The sequence below is a fragment of the Sus scrofa genome, chromosome 10 (assembly GCF_054392235.1).
Source record: "Sus scrofa isolate SSC_HxYL_T2T_F1_AM1 chromosome 10, Sscrofa_HxYL_maternal_Yorkshire_Landrace_v2.0, whole genome shotgun sequence".
Taxonomy (NCBI): domain Eukaryota; kingdom Metazoa; phylum Chordata; class Mammalia; order Artiodactyla; family Suidae; genus Sus; species Sus scrofa.
The window spans coordinates 95,898,410-95,922,975 of record NC_139392.1 but is presented as its reverse complement, the minus strand read 5'-3'; the positions used below and the strand labels follow the sequence as shown (position 1 = coordinate 95,922,975).

At 39.4% G+C, this 24,566-nt stretch overlaps 1 protein-coding gene across 45 annotated transcripts in view; it reads left to right on the top strand.

Moving 5' to 3' along the window:
- ZMYND11 (zinc finger MYND-type containing 11) overlaps positions 1-24,566 on the top strand; it is a 134,815-nt gene that overhangs the window by 69,657 nt on the left and 40,592 nt on the right. For 15 of the 45 annotated variants that reach the window (XM_084980650.1, XM_084980653.1, XM_003130850.6 and 12 more), the window contains 2 exons: positions 12,893-13,052; positions 24,303-24,464. In XM_084980650.1, coding sequence (XP_084836776.1) covers positions 12,893-13,052; positions 24,303-24,464 — 322 coding nt within the window. Of the gene's footprint in view, positions 1-12,892; positions 13,053-21,623; positions 21,669-23,748; positions 23,845-24,302; positions 24,465-24,566 lie in introns of those variants that run through there. The other 30 variants (XM_084980668.1, XM_084980662.1, XM_084980665.1 and 27 more) reach the window with 4 other exon arrangements.

Here is a 24,566-nt window from a genome sequence, read left to right as displayed (position 1 = left end):
AATTACGTGTATTGCTTACTTTAGGGTCAAACCCCAGTTAGAAAATGTGACCTCTGACCTCTTGTGGCATGTTTGGCATTGAAATTTCTGAGTTCTCCTGGAGTTCTTCCTGTCACTACAGACAGACATAAGCCCAAACTGTAAGTCCTCTTGGTGCTTAGGTTGCCTTTGAAGTTGAAACTAGGTACACATTATTTATTTATTTATTACATCAATTTTATGAAACCTATGATTTCTAGTAACTATTTTAAGCTCTCTGCCACTTTCTATTCCCTCAGTAGATTTATTTTTTTTAATTTTTTTTTTTTGTCTTTTGTCTTTTTAGGGTCGCACCTACAGCATATGGAGGTTCACAGGCTAGGGGTCTGATTGGAGCTGAAGCCAGCGGCCTGCCACACAGCCACAGCAGTGTGAGATCTGAGCTGTGTCTGTGACCTACACCACAGCTCACGGCAACGCTGGGTCCTTAACCCACTGAGCAAGGCCAGGGATCGAACCCACGTCCTCATGGATGCTAGTTAGCTTCACTAACCACTGAGCCGTGACAGGAACTCCTCCCTCATTAGATTTACTGTAAGATAGGAAAAGGGCCATTGCCCAAGTTACTTCTTTGGAAGTAATATTAGTTGAAAAATAAAATCTACCAGAAAATGCGATCGTGCACATGAACTCCCAAGAATTCTTCACAGAGTTGGTAACTGCGTTCTCGTTCCAGTCGACATTGATCTGTTTTCTCTTACGTATCTTCATGTGGTAGCAGATGGGGAAGTACAGCTTGCCGCTGTCGCCGTTGTTATCTTAGCTGCTGTAACGACAGTGTACGGAAGAAGTGACTGATGCTGAAGAGCCGTGGTTCCTCAGTGAGTTTCTTCCACTGTGCCACATGCTTACGGCACTCATCTTGGTTGAATTTGCTGTCTAGCTGTTTTCATGTATTTGACATTTCTCTGTGGGTCTCTGACAGAAGCATATAGACAAGATGCAGAAAAGTGTAAATGACCATTAAAGCATGAACTAGTAGTACCAAGCAACAGGGGGGGTGTGACAGATAGAATACAACTCAGCCCCATGTCAGTGGAATGTTCTAATTAATAATATGATGGGCCTTATTTCAGGTGGGGGCTACTGGGGGAGTTCGGCAGGCCTATGGAGGGCATGGAATTAGATTTTGGAAGTTGGATGGGGTTTGGTGAGGCAGGCAGGAGAGTCAAAGCAGAGGAACTGTAGAGTTTGGGCGAAACAGAATGAAAAGGCAGAGAGGCCCAGACTGGGCGTAATGCCAGCATTGAGATTTTTATCCTGTGGCTGGAGGGAAATGGTGCATGTGTTTGGAGTATCCTGAAGTGGATAGATTGAATCGTCCTCTTAAACGTCTGCTCTCCCTACCTGGTCTGGGTTTTAGCCCATGGAATTTTCAGCCTGTGCAGTGGTAGCAGGCTCCTAATTGGGCTTCTGGCGTCCTGGACTTAACTAGCCTGTTTCTTCCCACCATTGGTGTCAGAGATGTTTTTCCAAAACACCATCTTATCATGTGCTCCAGGACTGAAAGCCTTCTTCTGTTGCCCATGCTTTCCAAGTTCTTGTGCAGGATGTCAGTACCTCGGCCTTCCTCGTTTGCATCACCTCCTGCTGCTTCCTGCTCAGAACGGCCTGCACTCCAAATGCACTGGGCTCTCAAGGGCTTCAGACCTGCTCTGCTCCACACTGCCTGGGATGCTGATCCTCTTGGACTTGTCTACCAGACAGCCTCCTTTCTCAGGTCACATCTCCTACGAAGTCATTTTTGACATCTTTAAGTTGACCTGAGCTTCACATTTTATCAGGTTTTTTTTTTTTTTTAGATTTTAGGTCTATTTATGTTCTTCTTGATTTCCCCATTCATTGTGCATAAAGTGCAAGTACTTGAACAAGGCGTTTGTGCTGAGCCCTTCAACATCAGACCCCAGTTTTTTCCTTCGTGTCCTACCTCTCCCCACTCAGAGTCCATCTGATGAGGCTGTTCTCAGTTGCTTCAGAGATCTATTATTTTCATTCTTCACTTTGTATTTTTTCCTCATTAATGGACAAGACCTCCCCTTTCTTTTAAGATCCAACTCAAATATGATTTCCTTTGAGCCCAGTACCCTTATTCCTTGCTCACACAGTAATATGTATGAAACTGTGTTTTATTATTTGTCGCAGCCTCTTACGATCTTTAAAAAATCTTTCTGCTTCCTTTGCTGATAGTGAGCAGCTCGAGGGTAGGGCATGTTGTCTGTCCTACCTTGGGATCTTAGCTTGAAGCTTAGTAGCTAGGACAAGGCACTGAGAAAAGGTTTCTTAATTACAGTAAATATTCAGTTGCACCAACTGAAGAGGTAGTTCAAAGAGGACTGTAGTAATTGAGAACACTGGACAGTCTCCAGCTTCGCTCTAGGTGTAGAACCTCCGATCACAACTGAGTCTCTTGGTTTTACCATCCGTCTCCTGGTCAGTTTGAACTGAAGTTGTTTTCTTCTTGGCCCTGTGATGTCAAAAACTCTGCTTAGCTTTTGAGACTCTCTAATTTGCCTCTTCAGAACTGGCAGATGCTCCTAAATTAAATGAATTATTTTTTAGTATTTGTTTTGTTTTTTTTTAGTTTTCAGTGGAAGAATTGATCTGAATAACCTAATCAACTGCTACTGGTATCTTGCCTGTATTTGTATATATGTATATTTTAAAATCTTGTCCTTTTATATCTTTAATATTATATTGTGAACATTTTCTCAGAGGTTATGTCTTTTGTTTGTGTGTTTTGCTTTTTAGGGCTGCACCTGAGGCGTATGGGAGTTCCCAGGCTAGGAACTTGTCGAAAAGGAGCTGCAACTGCCTGCCTGCACCACAGCCACAGCAACACCGGATCCTTAACCCACTGAGCAAGGCCAGGGATCAAACCCGCATCCTCATGGATACGAGTTGGTTTCTTAACCTGCTGAGCCACAGTGGGAACTCCAGAGTTATGTCTTTTAAAACATTAATTTTATTAGGTGCATCGCATCATGTTGGGTGAATATATAACTTATTTAGTGTCTATAATTTATTTTACTATCATGAACATCAGGATCCTTTTTTAACTCTATAAAATTTCATGATGTGAGGCACATTTTTCTGCATAAATCCAATATCCTATTCAGATTGTTTCCATAGAAGTGGAGTTCCTGAGTCCATTTGGCAGGGTCATCTCTGAAGTGTTGGTACATGGTGTGAAAGTGCTTTCCAGAAGGTTTTTTTGGCAAAGCTGTGTTGTGAGTGGCTCTCTTAATGCATCTTTAGCAGCACTAAGAGTAATTTTAAGTCTCTTGCTCATTCGACAGTTGAAATAGTTTTCTTATTGTATCGTTTTGCATTTTAAGGATACAAGCTCTTGGTTGTGTTTGTGATAAATACATTCCATTTTACTGTTTGCTGCTCATTTGCAGAATGGAAGTTAGTGCTAATTGCTCAAGAAGCTAGAAAAATGGATTTGTGATGTTTATGTCATGAAATTCCACATTTCTTATCTAGTCAGATATTTTGGTTCTTCTCCTCTGTTATTTCCATAGTTTTTATACTAAGACTATCTGCTAACATCAGGCAATTAGATCAGTATTCATTTAAATTTTTATCTCGGAGTTCCCGTAGTGGCGCAGTGGTTAACAAATCCGACTAGGAACCATGAGGTTGCGGGTTCGGTCCCTGCCCTTGCTCAGTGGGTTAACGATCCGGCGTTGCCGTGAGCTGTGGTGTAGGTCGCAGACGTGGCTCGGATCCCGCGTTGCTGTGGCTCTGGTGTAGGGTGGTGGCTACAGCTCCGATTCAACCCCTAGCCTGGGAACCTCCATATGCCGCGGGAGCGGCCCAAAGAAATAGCAAAAAGACAAAAACAAAACAAAAAAAAAACCCAAAAAATAAAAATAAAAAAAAATAAATTTTTATCTCGAATTTTATGATTCTGATGTTTTCAGTTGAATCTTTTTTAGCCCCCGAGTCACTTCATTGGGGCCACTTAGGAGTTGTTAGGTACTGAAATTATGGGGCAGTACTAATTTTATCCAGATCATCCGGAATTCACTTAAAATAAGTTCATTATATCTCCATCAAAATAAAGGCTTGTAGCCTCCATGGTAGGGTGAAGATGTTGGTAAGGGGTAAGAAGGCAGGACAAGGTATTCGCTGTGTTTTTTTAATTAACAGAAAACATAGTGCATTTGGTGCAGGGTGTGGTCATATTCCTACTGCTGTCATTAGCGTGTCCTCTCCTAGTGTCCTCACTTCAAGCTGCATGACCCAGGTGTCTGAGACTGAGTCGTTGTTGGAAGTGTTAAAGATAATTAATTTTAGCAAATTATGAGTCATTAAGATTTCTAATGTAAACATGGTGTAGATCTAAATTATTTTTATCCAGATTGCCATTCAATTTTTCCACTCTCACTTGCTAAATGTTGTTGCATTTTCCTTTCTTTGGTAATGCTTCCCTTAGATTTTTGTTTATTTGGATCTATTTCTTTTTGATTCTTGTGTCATACTATATTGTTTTAAAATTGTTGACACTGTCAGCTATAATCTAATTTCACACCAACCTTCTAAGTGTCACTGCCCCAGTAGACTTTATAAGAATTTCTTTGGGGTAAGGTTGGTCATCACTCACTTTTCCTCATTAGTAAAACATCTTGTATACCATCTTTAAAATTTTTGGATGTTTTTTAAGCTCATAATATCACATATTGAGAGATCTAGAATTGATCCCTGGGACAGAACATGAACAGTGGAAAAAGTGGTGAAACCTGAATGGAGTCTGTAGTTTAAAATACTGGTATACTACATTGTACCATCATTAATTGAGATTAAGAAACTGAGAGATGTTTGTATGATTGTTACGCAGTATATACAAATATGGAATCATCATGCTGCATGCCTAAATTAATGTCAGTTGTCTTAAATGAATAAACAAAGTTAAAACACATTAAGAAACTTTAATAATTTGCTATTTTATGGAAGACGTTAATGCTAAAGTGGGTGAAGAGTGTATGGGGTTATGTAATGGTTTTGTAGCTCCTCTGCACATCTAGAATTAATTTCAAATATTTTAGAAGATCACATTGAAATTCTCTAATACTCATTTGTAGACTCAACAAGAGTTTATGGAATACCAATTTTCTGTGAGGCACTGTCTAAAGTAACTTGCCATCTGCTCCCACAAGTAGTACCTGAGCTTTTCAGCTGCAACTGCAGGTAGGTCAGCAAGTAGGTCCTAGGGTTCAAAGGCCTTAAAGGGAAATAAATACCGCCCATCTGAAAATAAATTCAGGTGCAAATGTAACAACTGTTTCAAATATTGAATACGTGTTTTTAGCCTTTATTACACTTTTTAGTGTATAACGAAGTCACTTTATCTGAGTATACCTAAACCCAAACTTCACTCAGCAAACAGCCTTTCCTCCAAAGCCGCTCTACGCTCAGGCTGGGACAGGGTGGAGAGAAAGGACGTTGCATGCTGCACGTCCTGTGTCCTTCCTTCAGACCCTCTTGTAATTGTCCCCGAGTCCTTGCTCCATACACCTTCTGTGCTCCCTCAGGACCGAGGTCAATGGCTTTAGCCGATTTTCCTTCTCTTGGGGTTCAGAAAGCTGAACCCAACGTGCCGTCACTACAGAGAAGAGAAAATTATTTTCTTGTACCTTCACATGTTCTGTCACTGTTTGCGTGTCCCCAGGGCTAAGAAGACCCATTTGTGTGGTGAAATTGAACAGATAAAATATACCAAAGAATAATAAAATGTAATGCCTTTCTTAGTAAGAAAACCAAACTGAAACTAGAAAGGAATTTTCTTTTTTTTTTTTTTTTTCTGTCTTTTTTGCATTTCTTGGGCCGCTCCCACGGCACATGGAGGTTCCCAGGCTAGGGGTCGAATCGGAGCTGTAGCCACCGGCCTACGCCAGAGCCACAGCAACGTGGGATCCGAGCCGCATCTGCAACCTACACCATAGCTCATGGCAACGCCGGATCATTAACCCACTGAGCAAGGGCAGGGACCGAACCCGCATCCTCATGGTTCCCAGTCTGATTCGTTAACCACTGTGCCACGACAGGAACTCCGGAATTTTCTGTTGTTGTTGTTGTTTGTTGTTTGTTGTTGTTGTTGTTGTTATTGTTGCTATTTCTTGGGCCGCTCCCGCGGCATATGGAGGTTCCCAGGCTAGGGGTTGAATCGGAGCTGTTGACACCAGCCTACGCCAGAGCCACAGCAACTCGGGATCCGAGCCGCGTCTGCAACCTACACCACAGCTCACGGCAACGCCGGATCGTTAACCCACTGAGCAAGGGCAGGGACCGAACCCGCGACCTCATGGTTCCTAGTCGGATTCGTTAACCACTGCGCCACAACGGGAACTCCCGGAATTTTCTTAATAAAGCTGCCAGTATCCTTTAGCAAAAATCATATTTGTATTTATGAAGGTTTGTTTGTTTGTTTTTGGCCATGCTGCAGCATGTGGAAGTTCTCGGGCCAGGGGTTGAACCTGCGCCACAGCAGCCACCAAAGCCACTGCAATCTTAACCCACTGTGCCACAGGGGCACTCTCATATGTGTATTTATATTTACCACTTTATATTAACAAAATGTATCTACCAGAAACCTTCATCAAGTACTGTGTTTAATGGTGAGCTATTATAAGAATCTCTTGCAAGGTCTGAAATAAAGATACTCATGTTACTACCTAAGCTTGCGTTGTACTGGAAGTCCTAATTGGCGCAGTAGGAAAAGACAGATTCAGTAACTTACTTACGCAGACAAACCTAGAACTAATAGTTTAGCAAGACTGCCTGTATTGGCAGCCACTAACCAGAAAGTATTATATGAAATAAAATCCTCTTTCAGAAAGAAACCCAAAAATGAGGTATATAGGGAAAACCAAAAAGATGTGTAAGGATTTTCTGGAGGAAATTATAAAATTTTATTAAGGACATAGGAAAAGGTGATACATAAATTAACAGAGGTACAAAGTTCATCAGTGAAAATACTTAATATCGTAATAGTATTTATTCTCCTCTAATCGAAATCTCATAGTGTTTCCCACCTGTTTTACGATTAACTGTGGGTGACTAAAGGAGAGAAGAGCTAAGATGAGTTTGGAGATGAAGGAGGGGACCTGTCCCGGATTGGCAAGCTTGGGTGGGTGAAAGGAGCTTTTGTACATTTGGAGGGATGGTAAATTGTGGCTTTTCTTAAAAACAGTCGTTAGCTGATAGATCCACCAACAGAAATCGGAAGGGAGTACTGTGAAGTAAACGTCTCCCCCCACCCCTGCCTGCAGAACCACTGTTCTGGGAAATGACCTATTTTGACAGTTCCGGGAATATACTCTAGAACTCTTGTACATATACAGAGATAGTTATGTAATGTTTTTGAAAAGTTGTACCATGTTATACCATGATTTCTTTTCACTGATTTTCTTCTCTTTTTGTGTCTTTTTAGGGCTGCACCCATGGCATATGGAAGTTCCTAGGCTAGGAGTTGAATTGGAGCTATAGCTGCCGGCCTGCACCAGAGTCACGCGGGAACCAAGCCACGTCTGCAGCCTATACCACAGCTCATGGCAACGCCAGATCCTTAACCCACTGAGCAAGGCCAAGGATCAAACTTGCATCCTCATGAATACTAGTCAGGTTCATTACTGCTGAGCCACAGCAAGAACTCTGATTTTCCTTTTTTTTTTAATTGAGATATAAGTGACAAGTAACATCTTACTAGTTTCACATGTACAGCATAATGATTCAGTATTTCTATGTATTGCAAAATGATCACCATAATAAGTCTAGTTAAAACGTCGTGGCTCAGTGGCAACAAATCTGACTAGTGTCCATGAGGAGGCAGGTTCGATCCCAGGCTCCACTCAGTGAATTAAGGATCCGGTGTTGCCGTGAGCTGTGGTGTATGTCACAGACGTGGCTCAGATCTGGCCTTGCTGTGGCTGTGAGGTGGGCCAGCAACTGCAGCTCCAATTCGACCCCTAGCCTTGGAACCTCCATATGCTGTGGGTGCAGCCTTAAAAAGACAGGAAAAGAAAAAAAAATCCATCACCACACAGTTACAGACATTTTTTTCTTGCAGTGAGGAATTTTAAGATCTGTTCTCTTAGCAGCTTTCAAACATGAGAACAGCATTACTAACTATAGCCATCACGCCGTGCATTATATCTCCTTGAGTTAATTATCTAATAACTGCAGGTTTATACCATTTGACTATCACCTGTTTTGCTCACTGTCTTCCCCCACCACACCTCTGGCAGCCCCCAGTCTGTTTTCTGTATCTAATGAGCTTTTTTTTTTTTTTTTTAACTTCACATATAAATGAGATCATATGGTATTTATCTTTACCTGCCTGACTTATGTCACTTTGACATAATGCTTCAAGGTCCATCCATGTTGTCACAGAAGGCAAGATTTATTTCTTTTGTGTGTGACCAATAATTTTTTTCTCACATTTTCTTTATTCATTTGTGTGTTCACGGACACTTAGGTTGTTTTCATATCTTGGCTATTTCTATATCTTGGCTTTGTAAATAGTGCTTCAGGGGACATGGGGGTGCAGATGTCTTTTCAAATTAATGTTTTCATTTTCTTCTGAAAAATACTCAGAAGTGGACTGCAGTATTATATGATAGTTCCATTTTAACTCTTTTGAGGAGTCTCCATGTTACTTTCCGTAGTGGCTAAACAAATTTACATTCCCGCTAACACTGTACAAAGGTTCTCTCTCTTTCTGCATCCTTGCCAGCGCTTTTTATCGCTTGTCTTTTTGATGATGGTCATTCTAACAGATCAGGTGATGTCTCACTGTGACTTGATTTACATTTCCCTGGTGATTAGTGATGTTGGGCATCTCTTCATGTGCTGTTGGCCACCTCTGTGTCTTTGAAGAGTGTCTATTCAGGTCCTCTGCCCGATTTTCAAAAAGGTTGTTTGGCATTTTGCTATTGAATTTTATGAGTTCTTTATATATTTTGGGTATTATCCCCTGTACCTCAGAGCTTATGTAATCTTAATGTCTATAACACTGCTTTATGTCTTTTAATGATTACATAATAGTCTTTGTCATAGTCATATTATAAATTAGCCAGACCCTTAAAACATATGTTTACATGTTTCTAACCACTTGCTGTCAGCAGTGCTAAAATGAGTTTCCTTTCTTGTGTTTTATTTTATACGTGTCTGGCTGTGTCTATAGGATGAATGTCTAGAAGCAGAATTTCTGGGACGTTCCTGTGTAGAATTCTCATCAGAACTTGAGAATCACCTTCTCTGCTTGGTGGTGGTTAAATTACCCCAGAAACAGTTTGGATTTTGTTGTCTCCATCTAAACGTCGAGCATCTCTTTCCATTTGCTCTTTTTTTTTTTAACATCAGTAGCTTTCCAAATTTTTCTTCATGTTTGTCATTTCTTCTGTGTATTACTACGTATTTTTCTTATTGCTGTTGCAGATAATTGGGTCTTGGAGTTCCTGCTGCGGCACAGTGGAATCGGCAGCATCTTGGGAGTGCTGGGACATGGGTTCTATCCCCTGCCCTGCACTGTGGGTTAAGGATCCGGTGTTGCTGCAACTGCAGCTTAGGTCACAACTGCAGCTTGGATCTGATCCCTAGCCTGGGAATTCCATGTGCCACGGGGCATTTAAAAAAGAAAAAATAATAATAATTGGGATCTTATTTAAAATTTCCTAACCTGTTTTTTTGGTATGTATATATGAATACTATTAGTTTTAGTGTATTAGTTTGTACTCAAATAGTTGATTAAATTGTTTGATTTAAAGTAGCACACCAGCTGATTTTCTAGGTATATGATATCCAAATTATGATCATTTTAACTCCTTATCAACTTGTTTTGTTTTGTTTTGTTTTTTAGGGCCGCACCCACCGCACGTGGCTGTTCCCAGGCTAGGGGTCGAATCAGAGCTGTAGCTGCTGGCCTACACCCCAGCCACAGCACTCCAGATCCGAGCCACGTCTGTGACCTACACCACAGCTCGTGGCAATGCCAGATATTTAACCTACTAAGCGAGGCCAGCGACAGAACCTGTGTCCTCATGGATGCTAGTCAGCTTCGTTTCCACTGAGCCACGACGGGAACTCCTGTTAAGGTCAATTTTAATGAATGTTTCTTGGACCTCCTGACAGGTTTTTTGGCTGGTTTTGGAAGAAAATCAGCTAGATCTGTCTGGGGAATTAGGTCTTCTGTATCTGTACTTAATTTTGTTCACTAGATGTTTTTGTGGCCTGAGAAAAGTGAATTAAAGTCCCATAATTCTGTTTTGTTGTCAGTATTTCCTTTATTTCTTTTTGCTTTATAACTGCTCGTGCCCTGGTTTGTCTTTTTAAAAAGTGATTTTTGTCCTGGTTTCCAAATCCTCTCCATTCCAAATCCTGATCCCTGCTTCATTTGGATTGCATTTTTATGAGATGCCTTTGCCTGTTCTTTTTCAGTCTTTCTGAGTTACACTGTGTTTCTCCTATTTTTGTTTTGATTTGTGATTCAGTCCGTCTTTTCATTGTTGAGTTTATCTACTTTGTATATATTAGAAAGGCAAACTTGTTTGGTTTTGATTTTCTCGTTATATTTAATATGCTTTCTTTTGGGTTTTTTTATTTTTTTATTTTTGTCTCAATATGTGTTTTTTATGAGTTGCTTCAGATAACTTAGAGGTTTTATATTTTTGCTCAAAGGTTACTTTAATAAACCTGAGTGCAGTGGTGTGCTTAATTCCAAAGAAAGTTTCTCTTGGCTCCCTATTTGAACAGTGAGGGAATTAGTGCATTTCACCTTTGCCCATTTCGCTTCCCTGCATTCCAGACCTCAGCTGATCTTTGTCCGTGCTGACCTTTATGTGTCACAGTGTGTGTGTCCCTCTGCCACACACTTTCTCACCCTACTGTCCGTTCGCAGAGGTGGCGCATCCGTCTGTGTGATCTAACTCTGCCTCGTCCTCTCTTGCCACCGTTTGTCACTCCAGCGCATCTGCTCTTCCCCACGGCACTTCCTTCCTTAGCCCTTCGGCTGACTGCCTTGGCAGAGAAAGTAGCACGTTTTAAAGTTATTTACCTCCTAAGCAGAAAATAGTTCTCTTCCGCAAACCATAGGCACAGAGGCACTTGCAGTCCCACTGCAGGGCTTACTCCTTGTCTTGCTGAACGTTCATCCCCTGAGCTTGGAAGGTATTTCAATGAGGAGTTCTTGCATTTTTAAAATGATTTGTTTTGACTCCTTTGATGCTTAAATGGCAGATAAACTGGAAACAGAATTAATGTGTCGTACTTGGTTTCCTTGCAGACTGTTGGGTACTGCTGCCCTTTCTTCCAGCACAGAATGTTTCTCTGGAGAGGCTGAGGCCAGCCTCCTTTGTCTCATGTTTTTGTGTCTGGATACTCTAGTTTACTGGTAGAAGGTGTTGGGGGTGATTGGAGTGGAATGGAAAATGGCACAAACTCAACTGTATCTATAACATTTTATTTCTTTAAGAAACAAAAACAGGAGTTCCCGTCATGGCTCAGTGGTTAACGAATCCAACTAGAAGCCATGAGGTTGCGGGTTCAATCCCTGGCCCTGCTCAGTGGGTTGAGGATCCGGCGTTGCCATGACCTGTGGTGTAGGTCACAGATGCGGCTCGGATCCCACGTTGCTGTGGCTCTGGCGTAGGCCGGTGGCTACAGCTCCGATTCGACCCCTAGCCGGGGAACCTCCATATGCCAAGGGAGCAGCCCTAGAAAAAGGCAAAAAGATAAAAAACAAAAATATTATGAAGCAAATATTCCACAATGTTAATGTGAGTTCAGTACAATTGGTAAATTCAAGAGAATCTGCAATATTATTTTCTGTGGTACAGGGTATGTTTGAAATTTTTTGCTTTTTAGGGCTGCACCCACAGCACATGGAGCTTCCCAGGCTAGGGGTCCATTTGGAGCTACAGCTGTTGGCCTACACCACAACCACAGCAGTGCCAGATCCAAGCTGTGTCTGTGACCTACACCGCAGCTCACAGCAATGCCAGGTCCTTAACCCACTGAGCGAGGCCAGGGATCAAACCCACAACCTTATGGTTCCAAGTCGGATTTGTTTCCGATGCACCATGATGGAAATAAAATTTTTTAATTAAAAAATATGCCATGTAACTGTAAATCAGGGGAGAGCTTGTATGCTTTAGCAATCTAGTTCAAAATATATTTCATTGAAAGTCACTTTTTGGCCTTATTGATCACAGCATGCACTCTTGTTTTCTTTATAAGTTGTCAACCATTCATGTAATTCCTGTATTTTCTTTGGTATCCTTTGCTAAGTTTTGAGTAAAAGTATTTTTATATTCTAACATCCTGTGGCTGAAGATGATAAAATTCTAGATTTAGAATTTACAGAGTAGAGGTTAGTAGCGCTAACTGCTACAGAGGCTAGAGCTAAATGGGGTATTTGACTAAAATCTGTAAGTGATTTATATTTGCAGGTGTGGGACTACTTTGAACAAATATCCTTCTAAATATATAAAATATGTAAATGTATATTGAATCCTTTTCTTTTTTATACCTGCCTTAAATATTTGGCAATCAGAATTTTAAAGTTTTTTGAATAAAAAATAAAAACACACGAAATAGATTTAAGGTTTAAAATATGGTGATTCAAAGAATTATGTATTCAGGACTGACTTTCTTCCCTTTCTTTCTTTTTCTTTTTCTCTTTCTTTCTTTTTGTTCCTCTTTCTTTCTTTCTTTCTTTCTTTCTTTCTTTCTTTCTTTCTTTCTTTCTTTCTTCAGAGCTCTCATAACTATAAATCACAGTGAAAAAGCACCTCATTTTATTTTTATTTTTTCATACTAAAGGATTTTAAATTTGTTTTCCCTCTGTATTCAGGTATATGTCTCGAGTCCACGGTATGCATCCAAAAGAGACCACCCGGCAGCTGAGCTTAGCTGTGAAAGATGGTCTTATTGTGGAGACGCTGACAGTGGGCTGCAAAGGTTCAAAAGCTGGTATCGAACAGGAAGGATATTGGTTGCCAGGAGATGAGATTGTAAGTTTACTTTATTTTATGAATCTGAAAGATGCTGACCTTACGTTTTTGAACATTATTTGTATGTAACCTGTAGAAACTCATCTTCCGAAGTTTAGTGATATTTTCTTTGACAGTTTTTATTAAATTTAAGGATCTGCATTGGTAGGATGGATATTCCCTTCCTGACTCTTGAGGAGAAAACTCCCTCTCACAGGGAGGCCTGCTTCTTCTCTCTGGGTTACTGTGAATCTGAAAAATAAAACAAAGGAAAGCCCTTTTGATGTACACAGGATTAGTGCTATTCCAAAGCGTTTTCTTGAGTAAATAGAAGTGAAAAATGTTTCAGTTGAGTTCAGTGTTGATCCCATCCAGACAGATTGAAAGGGATGTATACTTTCACACTCAAGGATACATATAGAAGTACATTTTTTAATGTAAAGATGGTTTTCTGTGTAATATTTCTGTCTTCCTGCCTTATTTTGATTTTTCTAATACCTGCATGAAAAGTCTGTTTTTGAAAAGGAAAGTTTTCAAATATAATAAACATTGTTTTAGTTCTGAAAGTAATAGATTTAGTAATTAGATGTATTGAGGGTATTTTATAGTGAATTCTCTAAAATCTAAAATTTTAGAAATGACACGAAATCTTAAAATTGGCTATTTGCGGAAACATTTCCCCAAAACTTTGTCTTTCCCTTTTTGGCCCCATAGCAATTGAGACACTATACACACACACTCACACTCACACTGACTTATCAGGTCTGAAAGCAGTAAACTAACACATTTTCTGTGAGCAGCTGGGCGACAGAGGCAGCTGTAAGTTATGTAGTTAGAGAAGCTGTTAGTTTTAACACTATTTTTGTTGGTTTAATCTGTGCCCTTAGAGTTTCAGGAAAGAAAATTCACCTTTTCCACCATCAGAAAACATGGAAGAAAAAAAAGCGTTTAATTTCATTGGTATCATTTGACGTGTTCTTGAAAACTTAAATGAAAAAATTTGTATCAGTATAATTTTCTGTTGATGTCCTTACAGAAAAGTACAGGTTTTTGCCAGTAAAAAAAACTTGGTTGCCTAGCCATAATAATAATAATATCAAGTGATGTAAATCTGTCTACAACAGACACTTAAAGGAAGGCTATTGATAACGGAGAGTTTATTATACCCTCAAAATAATCCTCAGAATAATCCAGATAATATAGAATTTCTAATCTCAAAACACGTAGAAATTTGCATATTTATTATAAAGGCTACTGATCATTTCTGAGATTAATACAGTAACTGATAGTAAATGCAGCTTAATATCACAGGATTTTGGTTTGTGGATCAAGTGTACATTTTTTCATTAAACTGATTTATTTCTCCTTTTTAGATTTCTGCTTTTCCATTTGCTTTTTTCTCTTCAAGTTGAAATTTCTTTATTCAGTTTAATTCAGCAGGCAGTTAATGAGTTATATGTTCACAACTACTTTAGGTTCTGTATTCTATTTTTGTTTTTACATGTTCTTGCTGCCTATATTTTTAGGCCTATATTTTCTTTTTTCTAGATGAAATCTTATATGTAAATCAAACAACCAGTATACAGATTTTATTAATTCTGGTTGGTTCTTATTCACAGGTATTTTATAGCAAGTATGTATGTATGATTTAAGCACTGCCAGGCATATAAAAATTTTGCCTAGTTTGTGAAATACACAGATTCTGCAAGCGCGGAGGCAGCGTGATGTGGTAGGAGGAGGTGAAGCCATGGGTGTGATGTGATGGAGGCCAGTCCCATCTCAAACGTTTGTTTAGTTCGTGATCCTGAGGAAACTTGTCCACCTCCGATCCTCATCCCTCAGCCGTACTACAGACATATTAATAGAACCTTCACCTGGAGCTCCCGTCGTGGCTCGGTGGAAACGAACCCAGCTAGTGTTCATGAGGGTTCGGGTTTGATCCCTGGCCCTGCTCAGTGGGTTAAGGATGCAGCATTGCCACAAGCTGTGGTGTAGGTCACAGATGTGACTGGGATCCCACGTTGCTGTGGCTGTGGTGTAGGCTGGCAGCTACAGCTCCAATTCGACCCCTAGCCTGGGAATTTCCTCACCTGTGCCTCACTTGTGGCCCTGGGGAAAAAAAATTTTAAAGCTATCACTTTCATCTGATTGTTTTGAGGATTAAATGGGATTATCTGTAGAAACATGTAACTATGTACTCCAAGCAAGTTTTTTAAAATAATGATTTTTATTTTTTACATTATAGTTGGTTTACAGTGTGGTCAGTTTTGTACTGTAGAGCAAAGTGACCCAGTCTCACACACACGCACATACGTACATTCTTTTTCTCACATTGTCCCCCATCATGTCAAAGCAAGTTTTTGACCAGTAATAAATATGCCCAAACAGGAACTGCCTATATATAGTGTAGCAGAGGCACACAAATTTTTTACTAAAGAGCAAGCAAAAATTCTCATCGTGATCTTTTTACTTTTAAGCCGTAACTGAAACAAGATTTGGAAAGAGATTTTCCTTTAGACACTGGCTGTATACCTAAGGTGTAGCTGTAAATGATGAACTGATTAGGAGTGTATCTCATAGCTGTGGCTGGAAGACCTCCTGGCTATGCAGGGGCCGTCTGTGTGCATTTACAGCTTTCATGCCCTAAGAATGCTCTAGAAGGACACATGACTGACATGGGTAAGGCTTGGCAGGTCACAGTGGCCAGCTCTGTGTGTTTGTAGGGGCTATAGCCTGTGCGTGCAGGCTGCTGTATAAGGGGCCAGTTGTGAACTGCACAGCCTAGTAAGTACCATTGACTCCTGAGAGAGCACGTCCTTGCATGCTTCCTCAGCAGTTCTCTGGCATAGATGCCAGGGAAGTGTCTTGTCCTGTCAGATCAGTCCTTGGGAGGGTCGGGTTTCTCGCTGGCACTCAGGTACCCTATGAGTTAGTGTCAGCCCTGCGTGCTGGCATTTGAGTGTGGGACCTTTATAGTCTCACCAACCTGTATATGATATGATGCCTCCAAAAGCTTCAGTTTTCAGATTGCCAAGTGTGCATTATTTAGCTTGTTGACTTTCTACTCATTCTCAAGAAAAATTCAAGTAGATACATATGGCCTTGGGAAGGAAGGGCGACTTTTTTGGTTATTGATTTTTTAAGCTTTATTCAAAGTTACAAATAGTCTTTACTCAAGGAGTTCTGTCATTGGAAAAACGGTAGTAAGGCTCTTCGTTTCCTTCTGTAGCCTCTAAAATAGTAGCTCTAGCTCAGAGGTGGGGAAAGTTGATTTCTTTTGGCAAGTTCCACAAGCTGCATCCCCTGAGATACCTTGTGTTAGCCAAGAGGCCGATTCTCCTTGTCGTCACTTTGCACAGTCATGTTGAAAAAGAGGAGGTAGGCAAGACTGTCATTTCTTCAGGCCGCTCAACCGTCATTGAACAGAGTCTGTTATATCATGTTTTTATTCCACCTTGCCAGGTTTTTTCCAGTGCTTATTTTTAAAAACTTGATACAATTGAAAAATGTGCATATCTTGAACAGTACTATTTTTTATTAAATTCAGCAATCATGTAATCAAAGCCCAATTCTAAGAATATTTTAGGATGTACTTAATATGATCGATTTAAAAGAAAGATTGTCTGAGTCAAAGAAAATAGCCTCCATTGTACTGAGATTCTTTCTACTAGGACTGGAAGGAGTTTTAGATGTTTTGAGATGCTGATCTCAACTACTGTTTGAATCTCTCTTGAAGTGCTAATTCATTTGGAGAAACTATGATAAAATTCGGCAATAGATAATCATCTTCATGGTGAGATTTTAAACATGTCCATTTGAGATAACAGAATGAAAAATGTAATTACTCAAAGTGAAGCCTCCCTTGGAGTTCCCGTCGTGGCGCAGTGGTTAACGAATCAGACTAGGAACCATGGGGTTGCGGGTTCGATCCCTGGCCTTGCTCAGTTGGTTAGGGATCCGACATTGCCGTGGGCTGTGGTGTAGGTTGCAGAAGCGGCTCGGATCCTCCGTTGCTGTGGCTCTGGCGTAGGCCGGCGGCTACAGCTCCGATTGGACCCCTAGCTTGGGAACTTCCGTATGCCGTGGGAGCGGCCCTAGAAATGAAAAGGCAAAAAGACCAAAAAAAAAAAAAAAAAAAAAAAAAAAAAGGCAAATAAATGAATAAATGAAGCCTCCCTCGATTTTAAGTGGCTAGCCTAAATATTAGTCAGTAAACAAATGATAGGAAAGTACCAACCAATCTTTTAAGTGACTGGCTTGCGGAGCCTGGGCTGCACCCATACACGGTTTCTGTGGTGATCTTACATTTCCAGATTTGTATCATTATTACTCATTTATATAATCCAAATAATTCTTTTGGAGATCCTTTTTGAAGCTATTGAAATTACATTGGTAAAAGGCCAATAGACCTGGACACAGAATGAAACTGTTCTATTATATCAAGGCTTGTTTATTTTGATTTTTTTAAAAGAAAGACTACGTGTTTGCATAGATTACTTGATCATCTGCTTGCTCTAAACTAATATACACGGATGACTACATTCAAACCATTTTTTTATTATGACATTTCATGTCCTCTATTCTTAGTATTCTGTTTTTTTGGTCATTTTTTAATGGCTGCACTCACGGCATATGGAGGTTCCCAGGCTAGGGGTCAAATCGAAACTGCAGCTGCTGGCCTGCACCACAGCGACAGCAATGCCAGATCTGAGCCGCGTCTATGACCTGTATACCACAGCTCACAGCAACACCGGATCCTTAACCCACTGAGCGAGGCCTGGTATTGAACCCACATCCTCATGGGTGTTAGTCGGGTTCCTTAACCGCTGAGCCACGATGGGAACTCCCATGTCCTCTAGTCTAATAACTTGAGAAATATATTTCTTGGTCTAAATTTTACCATCGCTCAGCTGAGTTTGGTATTTAATAGCTCCCTTTGCAATCAATAAATACATGTTAGTTTTTTATGAGATAAACTCTTAACTCATTCAAGATAGGAAGGTCTTATAAAAGTATCTTGTGTCATACAGGCATACCTCTTTTTATTGTGATTTGCTTTATTGCACCTTTTTTTTTTTTAAACAAATTAAAGGTCTGTGGCCACCCCACATTGTCGGATCATGGTTAGTATTTTTAGCAATAAAGTGTTTAAAATTAATGTCTGTACATTTTTTAGACATAATGCTGTTATTGCACACTTAAGAGTATAATGTAGTGTTAAGACAGCTTTTATATGCACTGAGGCAAAAAAATTCATGTAACTCACTTTATTGCAGCAATTGCTTTATTCGTGGTGGTCTGGAACCAAACCTGCATATCTCTGAGGTGTGCCTGTATAGTAGGGCAGGTAACCTTGAGTCACAGATCATTTGCAGATGAAACATGTCAAACGTGTGTTTTGATATTGAGGAGAATGGTGTTATTTACTCGGTGACCTTAAACTTGATTCACGGTTCCTGACACAAAGAGGTGACTCCCCATATCTGACAGGTGCTTTTTATTTGCCATTCAGTAGTTTGGCTACCAGTGTAGAAGAGGACCTAAAAGTATAAAAAGGCGACATTTGCTGTGAAACTGCTGCTCTCCTTACCTGCCAGGTCTGGATTCAGGGTCTCTTTTCTTCTTGCATGGTTAATTGCAGTTCAAAAATAATATATCAGCTTAGGAACCACAGCTGACATTTTCAGTTAGAACCCTTCTTCCAGTTTTGCTGGCTATGGTGTTTTGGGTTTTTGTCTGTTTCATTTTGTTTTTGTCCTTTTTAGGGCCACACCCATTGGCATATGGAGGTTCCAGGCCTAGGGGTCAAATCGGAGCTGCAGCTGCCAGCCTACGCCATAGCCACAGCAATGCAGGATCCTTAACCCTCTGAGCGAGGCCAGGGATTGAACCTGCATTCTAATGGATGCTAGTCGGGTTCTTAACCCCCGAGTCACAGTGGGAACTCCGTGCTGCCTGTGTTTTGAGGGCACCTGCAAACATGAACTCAGGTCTTAGCTGGTTGACACTACTTCAGCACTTTTCACATAATTCAGTTTGTTCTGCTGGTAAACAGGACCTTATACTAGTTTTTAAGTAGGCCTAAGTGAAAAGGTAGAATTCTTTTTTTCCTCCCTTTTCTCAGTTAAGGTTTGATACCTTTTCAGAAGTATAATTAATGAAAACACACATTTTGTGGTTTCTCGAAGAAATTGAGTTATAATGGGGATAAAGAGATAGTCTGAATTTACAGGGCAAGATAGGTGCTTCTCCTTGTCCCCATGTGCTTCTCCTAAGGACCAGCTTTATTTATTTATTTATTTATTTATTTACTTATTTTATTTATTTATTTTTTTGCTCTTTTTTTGTCTCTTCTAGAGTTGCACCTGCAGCAAATAGAGGTTCCCAGGCTCAGGGTCTAATCGGAGCTGTAGCTGCCAGCCTACACCACAGCCATAGCAATGCAGGATCCAAGCTGCATCTGTGACCTACACCACAGCTCACGGCAATGCCAGATCCTTAACCCACTGAGCTAGGCCAGGGATCGAACCCACAACCCCATGGTTCCTAGTCAGATTCGTTAACCACTGAGCCACTACGGGAACTCCATGACCAGCTTTAAAAGAACTAAGGGTTCTGTATGTCTTGAAACTTGGCTAAGCTCCTATCTTTTATATAAGAAGTAGGACTGGGTTTATGCCTTATTCTTCAGAAATTACACCATTCTGCAGCAATGGCAAAGAAGTGCTCCTTGCTTTGTTCTTGAAAAAATAGTGAGAGGCCTGCTGAATTGAAACAGCTTGGCTCTCCTAGCCCGCTTCATAAATATAGCATATTGAACTAAGAATCTTTTTTAAAGTTTAGATCTTTTCATTTTTTGTTGTTATAGTTGTCATAAATTAATCAGTTATGTTTTAAATACCCTAAGTGCAAAACTTGATGCCTTTTAATTCTGTTGACTTTTTTTAATACAAAACAAATTTTACTGTATTTATGTTAATTATTCACAGAGCTACACATTTCTTCCAAAGGCCTATTACCTGTCTCAGATACAAAAACGTAAATAGTTGTTTATTTACTGAGTACAGTATTAAGTAAAGTATCAGTGATTATTAATGAAGTCAGTTACACTACGGTTCTATATGCAAAACAAACAGTAATGTACTTACCCTTAGAAGTTATTCTTGTTTTGGTGAAGAATTTCCATTTCATTCAAAAGAACATTTTGGGTCATGCTGTCCCGTTATACTCTTTTGAGCTTGTGTGTGTGTGTGTGTGTGTGTGTGTGTGTGTGTGTGTGTGTGAGAGAGAGAGAGAGAGAGAGAGTTTTCTCTTTTTTTCCTCTTTCTAAATTTTATTTTACTAAGCAGTGTTTTAATATTTTAATTTTGAAGATAAGATTAAAAGTTACTGGACATATTTAACCATAAAATTCTTACCTCTAATGATTAACTGGATTTATTAAGAAAACTAAACTAAACCTACAATTATAGGGAATTAACTTTACATTGTATCTGTGTTGAAATATCACATCAAACATATTTATTTATATAAGATTTATGTGCTCATTGTGTAGAAATAGGGAGTTTAAAAATTACAATCTTTTGAATATGGTGAGGGTGGAGAGTTCTGGAGGCCCTATTCAGACGTAGTTCTCCCACTGAGCCCTCTTGCTTCAGTGTTATCTCTAAAGCAAGTTAACAGTGTTTCTTGCTGCATCCAGCATACAGAAACATCGCCAGAGTCAGCTGTCAGAATGAACTTCGAGTCCTGAAGAAGAAATTCCCACGTGTTTAATTACAAGCATCACATCATTTTGAGACTTGTCAGTTCCTGTTTTGTGCACTGTAGCCAGGTGATCATCTTATACCAGCTACCAGTTACTGAGCACATTAACTCGTTTGACCCTTACAAAAACCCTATAAACTAGGCACTGTTGTTTGGTTCATGTTACAGATAGGAAATGATACACAGAAGAGCTAAGTGTGCTGCCTCAGATCACACAGCCCTTGAGCACCATAGCCAGGATTCGAGGTAGTCTGGCTCTAGATTCTTAAACAACTGCAGTAAATGGTGGCAGAGACTTAGATCAGCAGGCTGCCTCTTGAGGGTCGATTGTTTTCTGCTGGATTCTGAAGACAGCCTGTATAAACACACCGTGATGAAGTATGGAGTTTACCTCTTCACATTCATCACTCTAAATTTTTTTTAAAAACATGGCTTGAACCCGTTTCAGATCAAAAACACATACACTCATGGTCTCGTGCAAATTTATAATGACAATGAGTTTATCAATATAGTATTTTTCTGACATCTCTATAGGTTTCATGGCACATGAATTTCTAGAGAGATTTCCTCTGTCCCTTTGTAGCTTTTGTGTTAGTGTCAGAAGTTCCCTCTTAAATTAGTGATTCTTGAGTTTGCATGCTACTGTCTTTTCATTAATGATTAGCACATTCACAGATTATCCATTGATACCATCTGCAGAATATGTCGTTAGCAAATAATAAACAGTTTGACCATGTACAAAATCCCTTTAGCTATGTGTTTGCCTGATATTGAGCAAAGTTATATAGTAGAGAGACCAAGATTATTTTGTTTTTATTTTGAAAGGCCTACAGTATGCAGCCTTTCTCCAGGACAGCAGCCCCAAACAAGGTGAACTAATTTTGCACTATGTTATTTTACTTTAATTCTGCTTTTTTTGGTATTAAATTTCTATCTTTCTTTAGGCTAGTGTAGTCAATTCTTGCTAGAATTGTTCATTAGAACCATACTGTCTTTACATTGCTTCTAGTTAGTTTTGGATTTTGTGCTAGTAGGTTTGCTTTTTAAAAACTTTTTGTTTTGAAGTGGCGTATCACATATTATGTTGGTCAGGCAGCATGTAGAGTAGTTGCTGACCTCGGGGGAAATCCAGTGAAAATGCAAGTTTAGCTTCTTATTATATCCTCAATAATGCATTAGTGCAAAAGCACTGTATAAATGAATTATTTACTAAAAGACAAACTGTAGGCAACTCTTATCTTATAATAAACATGCTTATATCATTTACACCTCAGAAAGATGTTTCCTGTATTGAGAATGTAGTAACTTTTGAACCTGGCTTTTGCATGTTCTGTATATTCTAAGCAGCTATTGCAGTGATTAAAAGAATGAACAGCACCTGCATTCCCTGCCCATACTTCCCTTCATATCCCATAAGCGAGTGAGTTGTATGCCACTATGTAAACATATATCCAAGTTTCTCTACTTTTACTTCATTTGAATTATACTTTCATTTCTGTAATTTTTATGAAAAACTAGGTCTAGGATTAAACACCCTATTGAAGAAAGATCCGTTTTCATCTTCGTTTCATAGGTGGATGGGAGAAGGTAGGGATAGAAAAAGGTAGGACATGATATGGGGAGGCTGGAGCTATGCACCAGAATTGTATTCTCTTGCTTCCTTTCCTATTAATTACCATTTTGAGAATCACAGGAAGATGAATTAATGTAAAAAAAATTTAAATGATGAAGAATGGCAGTTTCTTTTGTTAATGAGTCATATATAAGCCACTAAAATCCTTTTGGATGTTTCTGAACAGCTCTGAGGAAACTATCCAGAAATATTTTGTTTTAATATTGGAAAAAGTTATGTTACTTTAAAAAAAAAAGTCCTATCTCCATTAAAACCTAAGGCTTTTTAATACAAACATTGAAATAGCTAAAATGCTGCTTACTTATGAGCTATGCAAAACGGGTAAACCAGTGATTGTTATTTTAGTACAGCCAGGCACCACAACACTGTGTCTCTGTGGTACCACTGTGTCACACTTGATGGGGTAGATTTTTTTTCTGCTATGCACAGATTAGGGTTTTATTTCAAATCAGTATCTTATGGTTTTTAAACAGTCTGAAACTACTACTCCATTGTAAGTTTGCAGAGTTTATCTATCTGCAGCAAATAACTAAAAATGGTCCTGCTTTTTTCTTTATTACTTTGGTTGATAAAGACCACCGATTTCCTACAAGAAAGCAAACCAAAATGTTTACATTTTTCTAAAACTTACTAATGTACTTTAGCCATGACTCAGAATGTGGGTTGGAAGATGTGAATTTCAGGACATTAGCAGCTCCCTTCCCTTTTAAAGGAGAGAGACTGAGCACTCTCATCTGGTCAACAGAAACAGACTTAAATCTTAGGTGCTAGAGGAGTCCATGCTTATTACTAAACACATGCGCTATCAAAGCCCTTTCATTAAAGGGGGCATTACGGATGTAAGAGAGAATGAGAAAGGCACTCACCCTCAGAAGCAGTGTATGGATGGTGATTTATAAAAAGAAAAATGCCTGCAGAGCCAGTTTCTGGATCCCCACTGGCAGTGGCCTTGATCACCCTAAGTGTAGCTACCACATCTGCAAAAGAAGGTTGAGAATCAATCCATCACTCTTAACACAGGTATTTTTATCAAAAAGCTGAGAGTGATATTTATGGATAATGAAGTCTAAGTTAAGAGAACTTATGCCATCCTCTTGTTTGTGTTTAAATGGTACTGGCTGTACAAAAAAGAATGCAACAGAAAAAGAAAATGTCGAAGAACACCTATATACCTGCAGTTATGTTCTTTTTTCCAGGAATAGCCCCATTAAGAAAATAAGCCCGCTTCCTTTTTTGTTTTTTAATGGTAATGTCCTTTGGAGAATGTGATTAAACCTTTAGTTTCACATTTTCAATTTATTTTTCCAAATTCAACAGACCCTGAAAATTTGACAGCCTATCAGAACATGGACATTCTGATTAATGGTTATTTTCAATAAAGCAACCAATACCAGGGATGAGAAGATAAGAATAGTGAGCATCACCATTTATTACTATTCTCTCTGTTCCCAAAGTGTGCTAAGTACTTACTACGTTTTTTAAAAATCAGAACAAAACAGAGGTTTGTCTGTTTGAAATACTAAGTTATAGATACTGCTTTGGGGTGTTCCATTTACTGAAGAAATTATCCCATAGATTATATAAAAACTGAAAGATAATGTTAGAACTAGGATTGGCTTTGGACTTACTTCATTTTGGATTGGTTTTGTTATCAGATCATCTTAAGATATTTCTGAATATTAATATGTTTAGGAGAGAATTAAATTTTAAAAAGCGAATTTCTAGGTATTTTTCCCTCTTGTTTTTAACACAGTAAATGTCTAAAATTGTTTATAATGCCTAACTTCTGATGGACTTTAGTTTCAATTTTGTTCTTAGTCATTGCAGATATTGACAAAATGTCATACAAAATTATTTTGTATTTTTTGTAGGACTGGGAAACAGAAAATCATGACTGGTATTGTTTTGAATGCCATTTGCCTGGAGAGGTGTTGATATGTGACCTGTGTTTTCGTGTGTATCATTCCAAGTGTTTGTCTGATGAGTACAGGCTTAGAGACAGCAGTAGTCACTGGCAGTGCCCAGTTTGCAGGGTGAGTACCATGAGCTTTAATGTGCTGGTCAGAGGGTTGGAATTCATGAATAATAGCTGTACAAAGACATCCCAGGTGGTCTTGCCAGGTCGATGGATAAAG